The 14,935-nt window shown below is 36.3% G+C and overlaps 1 protein-coding gene across 1 annotated transcript in view; it reads left to right on the top strand.

Annotated features, from left to right (window-relative positions):
• Positions 1-6,221: 6,221 nt before the first annotated feature.
• Positions 6,222-14,935, top strand: part of RASSF6 (Ras association domain family member 6) — a 45,690-nt gene continuing 36,976 nt past the window's right edge. The window contains exon 1 of the mRNA XM_024246134.2: positions 6,222-6,370. Within this exon, the coding sequence (XP_024101902.1) occupies positions 6,309-6,370 (62 nt within the window). The 5' untranslated portion in view covers positions 6,222-6,308. The remainder of the gene's footprint in view (positions 6,371-14,935) is intronic.

Raw genomic sequence — 14,935 nt, 5'->3', positions numbered from 1 at the left:
CAACCCAATTAAAAAAATGGGTCAGAGACCTGAATAGACATTTCTCCAAAGAAGACATAAAAACAGCCAACAGGTATATGAAAATTGCTCACTGTCACTAACCATCAGGGAAATGCAAATTAAAACCACTATGAGATATTACCTCACACTCATAAGGATGGCTATTACCAAAAAGACAAGAGATGACAAATGTTGGTAAGGGTGTCAAGAAAAGGAAACCCTACTACACTGTTGATAGGAATATAGATTAGTACTGCCATTACAAAAAGCAGAATGGGGATTCTTAAAGAAATTAAAAATAGAATTACCATATGACCCAGGAATTCCCCTTCTGGGTATATAACCAAATAAGATGAAATCACCACTCCATAAAGTATCTGTACTCCCACGTTCAAGGCAGAATTATTCATTATAGCCAAGATATAGAAACAATCTAATTCCTAATTGTCCATCAATACATGAATGGACAGAAAAAATGTTATATGTATACGTGTGTGTGTATGAATATTATTCAGCCTGAAAAAAGGATATCCTGACACTTTATCAACATGGAAGTACCTGGAGGACCTTATGCTAAGTGAAATAAGCCAGACACAGATGGAAAAATATTGCATAATCTCACCATCTCACTTATATATAGAATCTAAAAAGGAAAAAAATAGGGTCAAAATACAAAGAGAATAAAACAGTAGTTGCCAGGGACAGGAGGGGCAGGGCAAAGGGAACGGGAAGATGTAGGTCAAAGAATACAAAGTAGTAGATATGTATGATGAACGGGTCTGGAGATCTAATGAACAACATGAGGACCATAGTTAATAAAATTGTATTATATTTGGAATTTTTGTTAAATAAGTGGATTTTAGCTGCGCTTGTCACCAAAAAAGTCACTGTGTAGGTTTGTTAACCATAGTAACTATTTTACTATCCATATGTATCCGGTAACATCATGTTGTAAACCTCAAATATACACAACAAAATGTAATTTTTGAAAACAGAAATCAAACGTGCAATAAGAAAATCAACAAAGTTTAAAAAATCTAAATTGATTAAGTGTCATATTTTGAAAAACAGCAATCACTGTTACATTTCATTGGATTTCTTTATGTTTTATATACAATAACCAATTTTAAAAGGCAGTAACTTTGGGGGTGGGAAAATGATTACTGCCCATTTCATTTTTTTGAAAATGATTCTTCACATTTAAAAAAGTGATTCTTCACATTATTTCTCTTTGTACTTGTTAGAGTCTATCAAAACATCATTACAATCTGGGTTTCTTTCTGTCACTGAATTTTGAAAGTATGTGTGCTTTTAAATTTCTTCTCTTGAGGTTGAAGATTGTCAGCTCCTTGAGAGAGGAGATTTTGTCTTATTTGTCTTTGTACCATCTCTGCATCTGCCTGGAAAAGATTAATTTTTCAAGAAATGACTAAACTAGATTATTTCCACTATCCATTATGTTATTGAAAAACAGTCTATATTGAAGATAAGAAACTGTCTCTTAGAGCTTCTCAGGCAAGAAATTTTCTTAGAGAAGAAAAAGCTTTGGAAATAAAAATTAACTTCATTAATTAATGAAAATAATCTTCATTGTTCAAGTTGTAAAAATGGTTGTGTTGCACTTATCCCCATCATCATGACAAATCATGGCCTTACTCAAAAGTCACTGTTGAACCTTATGATACGTAACTATGGAAAGGTGAGGCTTTTTAAAAATTCATCAACTATCTAAAAGTTTTAAAATGATTTGTACATCAATAATAGCATTGTTTTAATTAAAGTTCTGTATACATTTTTAACAGAAATTTCTCCTCCCTTATTTTTCTCAACAAAGTCTTTTTTTTAATTAAATTTCTTGTCTGTTTTCACAGAAAAGCAGTACATGTTCCTCAATTGAAACAGGAAGTGATGGTTGATTCTTCAAGTTCAAGATAAATGTTGGGATCTTCCAAAAATCTTAATCTGTTATGATTGCTGTAATTTATTAAAATCTTTATGGCAAAAATTTCCAGTTGTAAAATATATTTATTTTAAGCTTTACACATCGGAAATGTAATTAACACATTGCCTCCTTGTGAAGGCCTGGCTTCCTCTTTAAGGCAATTTTCCAGCTGGGTTTTTACTGGGAGTCCCCTCATTGTTTGGAGCTACACTGCTTCTGCTTCCTTTTTTCCTTCCATAGCACATATTCTTTAAGTACAGCCTCAGATATGAAATGAAGTGTAAGGCAAAAAATATGTATGCCCTCAGTATTTGATAAAAGTGTCATTTCAAATCAAGAAAGAGTGTGATCTACATTTATTTACTCAACGCTTATTTCTTGTTACTATTTTTTCTTGACCCTGTGTTTCTTGACCCTCAGGAGCCACACGTTCTAGACACCAAGCATAGAGGAGTGAACCTACAAGTCAAGGTTCCTGATCGCTTAGAGTTTATATTTTAATGACAGGAGACATAAAAGAAAGAGGTAAACCCAAACAATAAAACATAATTAGCTAATGATAATTGCCACAAATAAGATAAAACAAGGTGCTAAAATAGAGAAAGATGGGAAGTCTTTTTCGAATACAGTCATCATAGGAAGCCTTTCTAAGGAGGTAATATTTGAGGGAAAAAAAAATAGTAATGAAAAGAAACTACCCATGACCAAAGCAGAGCTTTCTTAAGTGAATCAATAATAAATACAAAGGCAGTGAGACAGGAAGAAGTTTAGTCTGTTCCAGAAATAAAAATTAACCAGGGTAGCAAGTTTAGAGTTAGTACCAAGGAAGCAGAAAATCAAAAAGGTTGAAGAAGCAGGGATGAGCCAGTCATGTGGGACATTTTAGGGCATAGTAAGCAGTTCAGATTTAGATTTTATTCCAGATGTGAGGTGCAACCACTAGAAAGCCTTTAAACCAAGAAAATCAGAAGTGGTATTGTTGTCTGGATATTGCTTATAAAAGATTACGCTAGCTACAGGTGGAGAATGGACTGTAGTAGGATAAGAGGGGAGGCATAAAGCCCAGTTCGGAGGTCATTTGTGGTATCCAAGCAAGAGATGATGCTGGCCTGATGTAAGGTGGTAGCCATGGAGATACAACATCAGGACTTGCTCATTTACTGGGCATGGAAAGACGGAAAGAAAGAAATCAAGAGTGCTAGTTAAACATTTGATCTGAGCAACCATGGGCCTGCCAGTCACTGTGCTAAGCTTAGTGGTTGAAATAGAGGATAAGACATTATGAATTTATGAAGGTCCTTGCCTTCATAAATTTTATAATCTATAGTTATTTAATAAATGTGACTCGGTTAACAAACTAATAACTTAGAAAAATTAAGTTAGATCTAAGTTTCATGGAGTTTTAACAAAATAAAGTCTAGATGGGCTAAAATGTTCAATTTAATAAATAAATAATATCCAAATCTTAGAAAAACTAGAAGAAACAATATATGTACATTTTTATATACTTTAAGGATGCGAAAGCTTTTATAAAACTGTGATGTAACTGATAAAGAAAAATAATAGATTTGACCATTTAAATTTTTAAACTTTTATATGTTAAAAATACCATAGACAAGACTAAAAGGTAAACAAATCACCTTGAAAATATAGTCACAGGATACATGATGAAGAGTTGATATGTTTAATATATAAAGTGGACTTATAAATCAATAAGAAAAAAGATGAGCAACCAGTCCAATAAACAATAAAGCAAAAGTGCAAAGTCTAAAAAGCCCAAACTTACAGGTACAATAATATATATATTTAAAATAAGATACGGATTTTTTTACATTTCAAATTAATAAATGTTTAAAAGAAGTATAATAACCCATGTTAGCTGCCCTTGCAGTATAAAACTGACAAAGATTTTTTTAAGGAGGGAAATTCTTCAAAAGGCACATTGCCTTACATCTGGCAACTTCAGTTTTTGAAATGTATCTAAAAGGTATAGTCATGCTTGTGTGGAGTCATATATAATCATTCACTGCAGTGTTGTTTATAGCAATATAACTTTACCATAATGATTAAATAAGTAATGGTATTTTCATTTGGTGCAATACAGAGTAGCTAGTTAAAATTACATTGCAGGAAAAAAACTGACTGATTTATAGTAAATTGTTCATACTATGTTTGATGTGATGAAAGCAGGCTATAAACCAACAAACCAAATGTAATAGCATTTTGATAAACAGCCACAGGGAAAATAAGTTAATAAAGACATTCAACAAATTGTTTATGATGATTATATTTGAGAGATGGAATTATAGGTGCTTTTTGTCCTCTACATTTCTGTGTTTTTCAGATTTTCCACATTGCACATGTGCAATTATATACTTTTTATATTATCAAATAAAAATTACATATTTACAAACAGACAAAACACTAAAAAACAAAAGAAGTCACTAAGCCTCTAAGTTTACTTTTCTTTAGAAAACCAGTTGGAAAGCAGTCATCAGAATAAAAGTTTCCACAGCATCTGCCATTTAACAGTTTCTAAGCCTTTTTGGTGTCCTTTTGAAATTGGAGGTATTGGCAAAAAACAAAGCCCCCAAATCCAATGCTTGCAGATAAAAGATGCAAAAGAATGTTGCCTTGATGCTCACAATAAGCAAATGACCCACTTCAAGCACAGACAATGGAGGTGGAGCATGGATTTGAGCAAGATATCCTGGAACCTAGAGCTGTAACTACTCTAGGTTCTGCTAGTCATCATTCAAAGGTCAGTCCACACCAGCAGCCACATACCAGAGAGTTATGGAGCCAACATGACGATCAAATTAATATCTGCAAGTAATACTGAGTCACATCTGTCCTTACATAAGATTGTAAAATCTTTGATTGTGATCCAATAAAACCATTTGCTCAAATAATGATAAATCTGATAGTTCCTGGTCTCCACACACCACAGGTTAAATAGATAAACTACCTAATTTTTTTTTTCTTTTTTTTTGGGGGGGGGGGTCAGGGTCTTGCTTTGTCATCAAGGCTGGAGTGCAGTGGTGCAATCTTGGCTCTCTGCAGCCTCGACTTCCCAGGCTCAAGTGATCCTCCCACCTCAGCCTCCCAAGTAGCTGGGACTATAGGCATGCCCCACAATGCCGGGCTAATTTTTTTTTTTTTTTTGTATTTTTTGCAGAGACAGGGTTTTGCCATGTTGTCCAGGCTGGTCTTGAACTCCTGGGCTCAAGTGATCCACCAGCCTTGGTCTCCCAAAGTGCTGAGATTACAGGTGTGAGTCACTGCACCTGGCCTGCCTCACCTTTTGAACATATAGGATCCTACTTAAAGTGCTATGACAAACATATAACCTGAACATCTAGAGTCATTCTGTTTGTCTGGCATTTGAACACGAAAGATACCAGTATTAACTCTGCCTGCTGAACTCTTTGTAGGAATCAGATTGAATTTCTTTTGAGGGCTCTCAGGTTTACACTTGTAAAATAACCTATTATGTTTAAAAAATTATGAATAGTTGCTTTACATAGGAAACCAGTAAAATAACAATGATCCTTAAAAATGTGTGTGTGTGTGTGTGTGTGTGTGTGTGTATAAATGTACTTCATATTTCCACAGCATCTGTCATTTAAGTTTCTAAGCCTTTTTGGTGTCCTTTTGAAATTGGAGATATTGGAAAAAACAAAGCCCCCAAATCCAATTCAGTAGATAATGGCTAAATTATTATTTATTTCATCTGTTTTGTTTCATTATGTTCATTTTCAAACTTTGATGTCTACCAGTTTCTTCTGTGGAGCTTATAAAAAATATAAATACCGAAAGCGTACGCATGGCCTACTAAATCGGAGTCTCACAGTTGATGGTAGCTGGGTTTAGCAGAATACATAGGTGGTCCTGGTGCACCCTGAAGCGCGAAACGCTGCTCTGGGTGAAAAAAAGTGCTAGCAGGGAAATGTGTTAGCAAAATAACAAGGAAAAGAAAGTTAACAAATCTCAAATTGGAAAAGAAAAATCTTAAAAACAAAGATGTGAATAATGGCGTTCAGTCTTGGTTGGTGTCATTTCTCACAGGCCAATTACCTACAGTCTGGGTGGACTAGAGAATAGAGATTAACATCAGTCAAATCCCGTGGTTAAAGCGTTAACTAGAATGTCCATTCATTTGTCAAGAAGCGTGGCAGAGAGCAAAGGAGTGTACCTATCAGCTGTTCCTAAGAAAGTAAACACTCCCAACATGCACTGAGGCACAGGGAGTGGCTCAGGTTTCTTAAGATTTCCCTGCTGTGGCGAAAAGGAGAAATAATTAACAGCTCCTGGGGCTCTAGGATCGCTGATCGCGTCGGGGGCACTGCAAGCGCCCAGCTGAGCCATGCTCTGGGAGGAGACACGCGCCGCCCCTGCGCCCGCGCGGGCCTCGGACCTCCCCTACAGGTGAGTGCCTAGCGAAGTCCCAGCCCGGCAGAGACAGGGCACTGGTTTCCCTCTACCAGAGTTCCTGACCCAGCCGAGAACAAACCGCGGAGCAAGTTCAGCCCAACAACGATGGTGAGAAGGGTCCTCCTGCTCACAGTGTGAATAACAGGTAAAAAAATGGGGATGGGGAAAAACTTTCTAATCCACTCCCTGGGGTCATGTTGAGGGCAAGTTATTAGAAAGCAGAATCCATAGGCAGCAAAGTTAAGTGTGAGTGTGTGTCATAGCAGCCTGAATCGCACACATCCCTTTTCCTTTTGATTTTCTCACAATATGCTTTCCTAACCAAGGTAAGCTTTTAGGGTGGGAGGGAGAGAGGGGAAAGAAGGGAGGGAAAGGATGCGGAGAAAGGCTTGGAGGTAAATGTGACCACAGGACCCCTCCTCCCTTTAGTTCAATGAGCCCTTTACCTGTAATTGTGCCTGGCAAAAATCGTGCCTTACAAAGATACTAGACTTCTGGATGGCATTCTCCTTCCTCTGAGTATCCTTATGGTTAGAATATTGTGTTGAATCATCACACTGGAAAGATCTTAATTGAGGGTTCAGCTTTACTTTTATTTGTTTCTGCAAAGTGACAGAAAGCATGCCCCCCACGAAAAAAACACGAATTTTTAATATAAGCACTCGCCAAACAATGAAATAATAAACATAAATAATTAAAAGGGAGTCCATGAGTTAAGGATATGAATTCTGAAGCAGGAGAGTGGTAGGTTCAAAGCTCGGCTTTGCCACTTATTAGTTTGCCCCACCGCAAGTTTCTTAACCTAGGCCCCAAACGTTTGTCTATAAAACAAGCATCATCAAAGGATCTGCCACATAAGGCTTTCTTTGATGGGAACTGAACACTCAGCAAGTGTTCTGTAAATGATACCTACTGTTAGCATTAAGAATAAGCTGCTCTGCCAAAGGGGCCGTTATCAGGGAGGGCCAGCTGAACTAGGGAGACCAGACAGTGTGTATTAGGATGCTGGAATTGAACTGGTTCCCAGAGAGTGGATCCAGGACAGGCAAGCAGGTGACAGGTGTGCTAGGATCATCTCTCTGGGTAGCAACGCAATGACCTGGCTTCTTTCCTTTTTTCAGATAGAGTATGTGGTGGCAAATTCAGACATATTTGCTACTCAATCACTTTTCTTTTGGAAAATTCAAATTTACATTAATCTGTTATTCCTAAAAAGAAAATAGAATTTTAGAGTAAGAGAGTTACACACAATCTCATATTGTGGAATTCATGCCGTTTGGGTTTTATAAAGGAGACCGCTTTTGAATAACTTTCATCAATTTAGACCATATAATCCATGTCTTTATATTTCAGCACATATTGAATTGTTTGTATTGAAGTGCTGTTTTTAATTTGTGTTGATGGACAAGAGACATGAAGGAATAATACTTGTATTTTGTCAGTCTCTACCTCTTAAGCTTAAATTACAGGAAAGTGGCTTTATTTTATGAAGTTTCATTTAAAGGGCACTTTTGTCAATGTTGTTAGTTATTAATGTTGCTAATTTTCTTGAGGGGACCAACTTAGTGTCTATGACTAGTAATTTCCATTGATGTCATTTTTATCTTGTTATTTTATTAAATAAAACAATCAAAGAGTTTGCAGTATACCCTAACTTAAAATCATCGGTGTTTTAATGGATTCTTTTTACAAATTGCAGGGTTGAAATTCTTCAGTGTGCTTACAATTAGATATTGACTGGAGAATTGTGGATAAAATTCTAAACCCAACCTAACTGAAGTTTACTATGTTATTTCCCTCTGGGGTCTGATTGTGTTTAGTACAGTTTAGCTAAAAACTTATAAAGGAATCAAATTGAATTAGAATAAGTTAGGGTTCCAATATTCATTAAACATTTTTCAAAAAGGAAATATACTTTTATGCTGAATTTACATATTGTTATACATCCTTAAACCAAGTTATTTGCCTTTATATTTATTAATAAACATATGTCTAAATAAAGAATAGTAGCCCCAATTGAGATAAATTTATTTAACCATATTTGAAATTCATTTGAGATTAATCTATTTAACCGTAACTGGGTGTAAGTCTTCCTAGTTAAAATCTGTTTGGATAGATAGATAGATAGATAGATAGATAGATAGGGATATAGATAACAACTTTGTATCTATACATTAGAATATTGTGTTGAATTTGCATTTATTCTACTATTTCTCATGTGTATAACATTTTATTATAAACTATTAAATGTTTTGGTCAATCAGAGAGAGAGAGAAAGAGAGAAAAGAGTGACACAGAGAGACCCAGCAATGATTAAGAAAAAATTAACTTTTCCAGTTATATTCAAAATAGTGTAACATGTATGTAACAAGTCTTTTAAGCATGTAATTAAAAGTTCTATACCTGATTCTTGTTTTAATTTCCTAAAATAAGAAGCATCCTATACTTTTAACTGAGATAGAAACCCAATGCTAACAGTCCATTTGCTTATATAGATTCATTGATTGCAATGTAGGTGGGGAATTCACGGTTACTGGAGATACATGGGCTTCATATAAAAGCTTAGATTTTTAAAATATTCAAGTATAGGCCATTTGAAAATACAACCTCTGAGAAAGGAATTCTGAATATTTTCCTTTTACACTACAGTTAGTTATTCTGTTGCAAAAATTAATTTGTATCTTTAAAATGATCAGTTATAGTGATTTCATCACTTTCATAACATAATCTCAATAACCAAACTTAACTAATACCACTGCTTTCAGGCGTTGAACATGAAGTGTCTCCTATTTAAGTAATAAGGATGTTAACTTAAAGGAAAACTTCATCATCACCTAGAGCCTAGTAAAGGAGCTTAAGAGGAGAGAGTGTCGATTCTTTTGCAGCCAATATACAAACAGGAAAAATGAGTCGTGATCTTTGTGACGTCAGCCTAAGAATTTCTACTGGGAAGCTCAGGTGAAGCAGAAAATCCTTGAGCTCCACCATACCAGTAATTCCAGAAGATGCTGTTGGCAGACTGAGCAGTGCCTCCCAGACCCAGTGGTGGCAAGCTGCCTTAAGTGCCTTAATACAAATTTGCTTCTCCGACTGTTTCTTCTTTCTTTATCTCCCTGAGGGCACCTTGAGCAGAATAACATGCATGGCATTAGTACCATGTAAATATGCAATAGAATAGTAAACATTTGGCATTTCTTTATTATTATTATTATTATTATTATTATTATTATTATTATACTTTAAGTTTTAGGGTACATGTGCACAATGTGCAGGTTTGTTACATATGCATACATGTGCCATGTTGGTGTGCTGCACCCATTAACTCGCCATTTAGCATTAGGTATATCTCCTAATGCTATCCCTCCCCTCTCCCCCGACCCCACAACAGTCCCAGAGTGTGATGTTCCCCTTCCTGTGTCCATGTGTTCTCATTGTTCAATTCCCACCTATGAGTGAGAACATGCGGTGTTTGGTTTTTTGTCCAGTTAGATTCCACTTGAACTGAGGGCAGTGGCATGCTCACATAGAAATGTGTTTAATTCATATTCTGCTTAGTCCTCTCTTAGATTCAATGATTATAATACATTATTTCTATCTCAAAACCAATAATCACTGACTGCTACCAATATAACTTAATTAAGTGATAGTTTGTATATATGCCAACTCTTGACTTTTACTGTCTCTGCAAATAAAGCACATTTTAAGAAAAAGTATGGAGCCAAATGTTTCTCAGAAACCATCACTCTGTTAACTCTTTTCCTTTTTTTAGAGAACTAGATACTGGATGGAATTATAGATGCTTTGTCTCATTTTCTTGAAGTGATTTAACTGCATATAACTCTGCTCTTCTCTACTCCAAGGTTCCAGGTCATAACTTTGAGAAAACAGCTTCATTTTGGAGATGAATACGTAATTGTAACTTTCTATTGCTTCTTCAAGCTGAAATGATATTTTATTAAAAAGACTCTCCCGTGTGTACAGCCCTTAACATACTCTTATCTCATAATTGAAATACACACTTGCTATTCTAGTGTGATACATTCTGTTCTCTTTTTAAGTAGCTTTTACTGGGGACGTGGGTGAGAGAGATGTAACATATATTCCTTGTCTATGATTTAGAAAGTACATACAAAACAAAAAAAGAAATAATTATCACACATAATCTCTTAGCTCTTAATTTTACCCTTAATATTATAATATACCTCTCTGTATGTTAGATGTATTCAATATTTTGTGTATGTTTTATCTATATGCCTGCATATATTCACTCACTTTAGAAGACACAAAAATGAAATAGCAATAATTCTGTCCTAAAGGACCTAGTAGTCAAATTAAGTAAAATAAAATATGGTTAGAGAGAGAAAGCAGTAAGTAATTAGAAAGCTACAGACAATTTCCTGTGAAATTTCAGAAGCAAGAGAAATGTCTTTGGCTGAGAAATACAGGGAAGTTAGCACCTGTATATATATATATATATATATATATATATATATATATATACATACACACACAGATGATAGATAGATAGATAGATATAGATTTATGTATATATATTAGTTCTCTGTAAAATCATTAGCATTATGACACTTTGTGCACCTTGTGTCCTCAGAAATAAGAGGCTATAGATATAGATACAGGCTATATTTTCTGTGCCTAGCACGGTAGCAGGTGCTGAGAAGGAACTCGTGAAATATTTGTTGAATTTACAAACGAGTGAAGCAAATTTTCCACTTTTAAGACATGTAACCATTTAATTAACTCATGCTTGGATAACAGGAAGTTACTTTAAATGACTGACCCATTTGATTTAATTTGTACTAGAATTCACTTCCTGTCCTCTGGCCTCATTCTGGTCACAAGGCAACTGGTAAGTCCAGGCAAGCCCACCTCTAGGCAGGAATGCAGAGCAGGGGGAGGTGAACCACGTCCCAGCATTGCTGGCACGCTAATGCTGCCCAACACTGCCTCCTCAGGCTCCATCCAGATCTCATTGGCTTGTTCAGACCAATTCTACCTCTCCTAGTACTTCTAGTGCTGTTGATTTCTCCAGGACTTAATTGCTGACCTATCTAATTCCCTGTTTCTCCAGCTTCATCGTTTCTGGACAAAATGAAAAAGTAAATAACCAAACTTATTAAATAATGATCTTATTTTACACATAATCTAAGTCAATAATCTCTGGCCCCAGGGCCTGCATAGATTTGTAACAACCATCTTCCTCTTCAAGTTTTAGTTTATTATGTTCTACCAAAATAACTGAACATCCCAAGTAAGACCTCCAGGCTTCTAGAACTCTGATTTTTTCTTTCTTCATAAATTCTCTCCCTCTTTGCTATTCATGACTTCTCTGTTATTCTCCTCTTAAGTCTTTGAGAAAATTTGCTCAGATGCTTATATCTACCAAGTCTTTATAATTTAGAAGATTTTCACAAGGGCCCTAGCAGGTTTTAATTTGCTATGAATCATGGCGAATGGGAATGGGAAGATGAGGATGAAAAACTATTTGAATTCATAGATCTATGCCTCACTTCATTGTTTTTGTTTATTTGTTTTGCTCTTTTTTTTTTTCTTTTTGAGACAGAGTCTCACTCTATCACCCAGGCTGGAGTGCAAGGACAAAATCTTGGCTCACTGCAACCTCCATCTCCCAGGTTTAAGTGATTCTTGGGCCTCAGCCTCCCAAGTAGCTGGGATTACAAGTGTGTGCCACCACACCTGGCTAACTTTTGTATTTCACTTCACTGTTAATACTAACAATGGGACTTATACCGAAGCATGTTCTTACCTTTCAGATATTTAAACTGTTTGAATATTTTATTTACCCAGTTTTTGGATCAGACATGAACAATATTATTTCCTACTCAAATATTATGTGCTGCCTATGAATGAAAATTTTATCCTGTTTTTATTTTCTTACATTAAATTATATTCAACTGTCTTTCTTGCTAAAGTCAAAGAATAATGTAAGAGCCTTGGAAATCCTTTCATCACATCTTCTGAAGTCTTCTGAAGCTGGCTATGAGTTACCTCAGCATAGATCACAAGTGTGTCACTATAACTACATTGAAATTATTTGCCCTCTTTAATGATATCTTTGATATTTCTTACGAATGGAAATAAAGAGTGAGCCAGTTGGAAAGCCACTGCAATGATTTTTCAGTCCATCACTGCCAATTTTCACTTTGTGATTATAAGAAGCTGCTATCAGTGGTTCTTCAGTTCCAAATATCCCCAGTGTCTGGTGAGGGAAGCAAGCTGTCTGGTTCTTAGATGGCCTTCTTGCTATGCTCTGACATGGTGGAAGGGTCCAGGCAGCTTCTGGGGTCTCTTTTATAAGGGCACTAATCACATTCACGAAGTCTCCACTATCATGACCTAATCACCTCCTAAAGTCCTCACCTGTTAATACAATTGCATTGGGGATTAAGTTTCAACATGTAAGTTTTGTGGGGACACAAACATTCAGACCACAACAGAGGGAGGCCCTCTAGTAGGCTGATGCAATAATCCAGGAAAAAGACGATGGTGGCTTGGCTTAGGGTTGTAGCAGTGGAAATCAAAGCTTTCGAATTTGGATTATGTTAGTGGTACAGTGAATAGGACTTACTTTTGGATTGAATTCGGCTTATGATGAAAGAGGGAAAAAATGAGACTAAATGTTAGTTTTGATGCCTAGATGGGAAAGAATTGTGGAGGAGGAAATTTTAGAGCATGGGAGAAAGTCAGTGGTTCTTTTTCAGCCATGTAGATATTGAGATGCCTGGTACATATCTAAGTAGAGATTAGGTAGGTGGTGACATGCGTCTGGAGCTCAGCAGAGATTATGGGATGGAGACGGATTCAATTACCTGGAAGAATGTATAGATAGAGAAGAAAGGATGGCTGAGAATGGACACTCAAACAAGCCAGTATTTAGTGATCATACAAAGGAGGAGTCAGCAAAGGAGACTAGTGTTGAGGCCTGTGAGATAGCAGCAAAATAGAGCAACGTGATTGTTATTCGTGGTTTGTCTCAAAAGCATCAAGAAGAAAGTGTTTTAAAAGGTAGGAAAATCAATCTTATCAAATGTTGCTAAGAAGTGGAGAAATGAGGAGAGAAGTGAACCCTTTGGCAAGGTATAGGCTCTTGGAACATAGGTGGAGAGGTGGAAGTAGGGCTAAATTAAAGGAATATATGATAAATAATCTGGATCCAGGAGGAAGAAGGAAGTGTTTGGACCCCAGGGTCATCACTTGGGGATCTCACTAGGGGACATTAATAACCCTTTGGGTGGGTTATTCGAATGACAAAATCCAGGGGCAAAACTCAAGTTTGAGAAGCTGGAGTAACCTGTGTAACCTGTATAACCAAATTGCCCATACCAAATCCTGTGAATGAGTAACTGGGATACACTGGGCTCATGGAGCATGTTGTGTCTGTGTGCCCAAGGCAGCATAAAATGCCCATGTGGCTTCTGACGTATAGAATTACTTTGCCTGGTGGCTAAGCTTCTGTCTCTCTGGCATGAGTCCTCCAGGTATCCTGCATGAGACCTGCCAATGATGTGCTATCAGAGGATGCCATTTCCAACTAGAGAAGCACCATTCTTTGAGCAAGAAGATAGCGATAGAAAAGAAAGTAAGGTATAAATCAATAATGACAATACAAGGTAGAAAGCAGAATGATGACAACAGTGTGGATTCAAAGGCCATGGGGAGACTTAAAGATGTCCCACTGGGGACTAAAGGGGACCAGATATCTGGACCTGCAGTGAGGAGGGCCCTCTGCTGCCAGGGGAAATTGGTGAGAAGAGACTCAATGACATGAAATTTCATTAGATTACAAGGCCTGGTGTTGAAGAAATGTTTCAATTTGGAGCCTGGAAAGGTAGGTTTTGGTGGAATTGAAGAAAGTCTGAAAGTCAGGTTAAGGGACTTGGGCTGTTTTTATTAAGAAAGATACCAAGATGGTTTGTGACCAAATAGGTGATGGGATGATCAGAATGATAAAAGCCTAAAATGAGACTCCAGCCAAGCATTCACCCTGAAAACTGTAACAAAGTACCTGGTGAGTTTAACAACATGCTATAAAGAAAAATATGCATCAGAGATTTTATGAGAATAGAAGAATAGCTTTCCTGTTTTCTTTTTTTTTTTTTTTTTTTGGTATTCTGAAGAGTTAGAACATATAATTTCCTAATTTTTATTCATCTTACCCAACCCAAATAACCTGATTTGAAAGGAAAAGGAGGAAATCCACCCCCTTATAAACAACCTTTTTTTTTTAAAAAAAAAAAAAAAAAGAAAGAAAGAAAACTGAACTCTCTCATCCATCTTTTTATTCTGGCTCTATCCCCTAAAATCTTATAGGCTTGGAGCCATGATAACTGAATATTCAATTTTTGCAAAGTGGAATGAACAGAAAATATTATACTTTACATCTCTGGTCACACCCTAATGCCATTTATATGAACATATAAAGGAGGAGATTATTCACATCTGACCACAGTTTCCAGAGCTTGAAGGAGACTTGAAAAATATTACATCATACCTAATCAACTCTTCAAGTCAGAGCTTGAT

The sequence above is a fragment of the Pongo abelii genome, chromosome 3, assembly GCF_028885655.2.
Source record: "Pongo abelii isolate AG06213 chromosome 3, NHGRI_mPonAbe1-v2.0_pri, whole genome shotgun sequence".
NCBI lineage: Eukaryota > Metazoa > Chordata > Mammalia > Primates > Hominidae > Pongo > Pongo abelii.
This window is presented reverse-complemented; position numbering and strand designations above follow the sequence as displayed.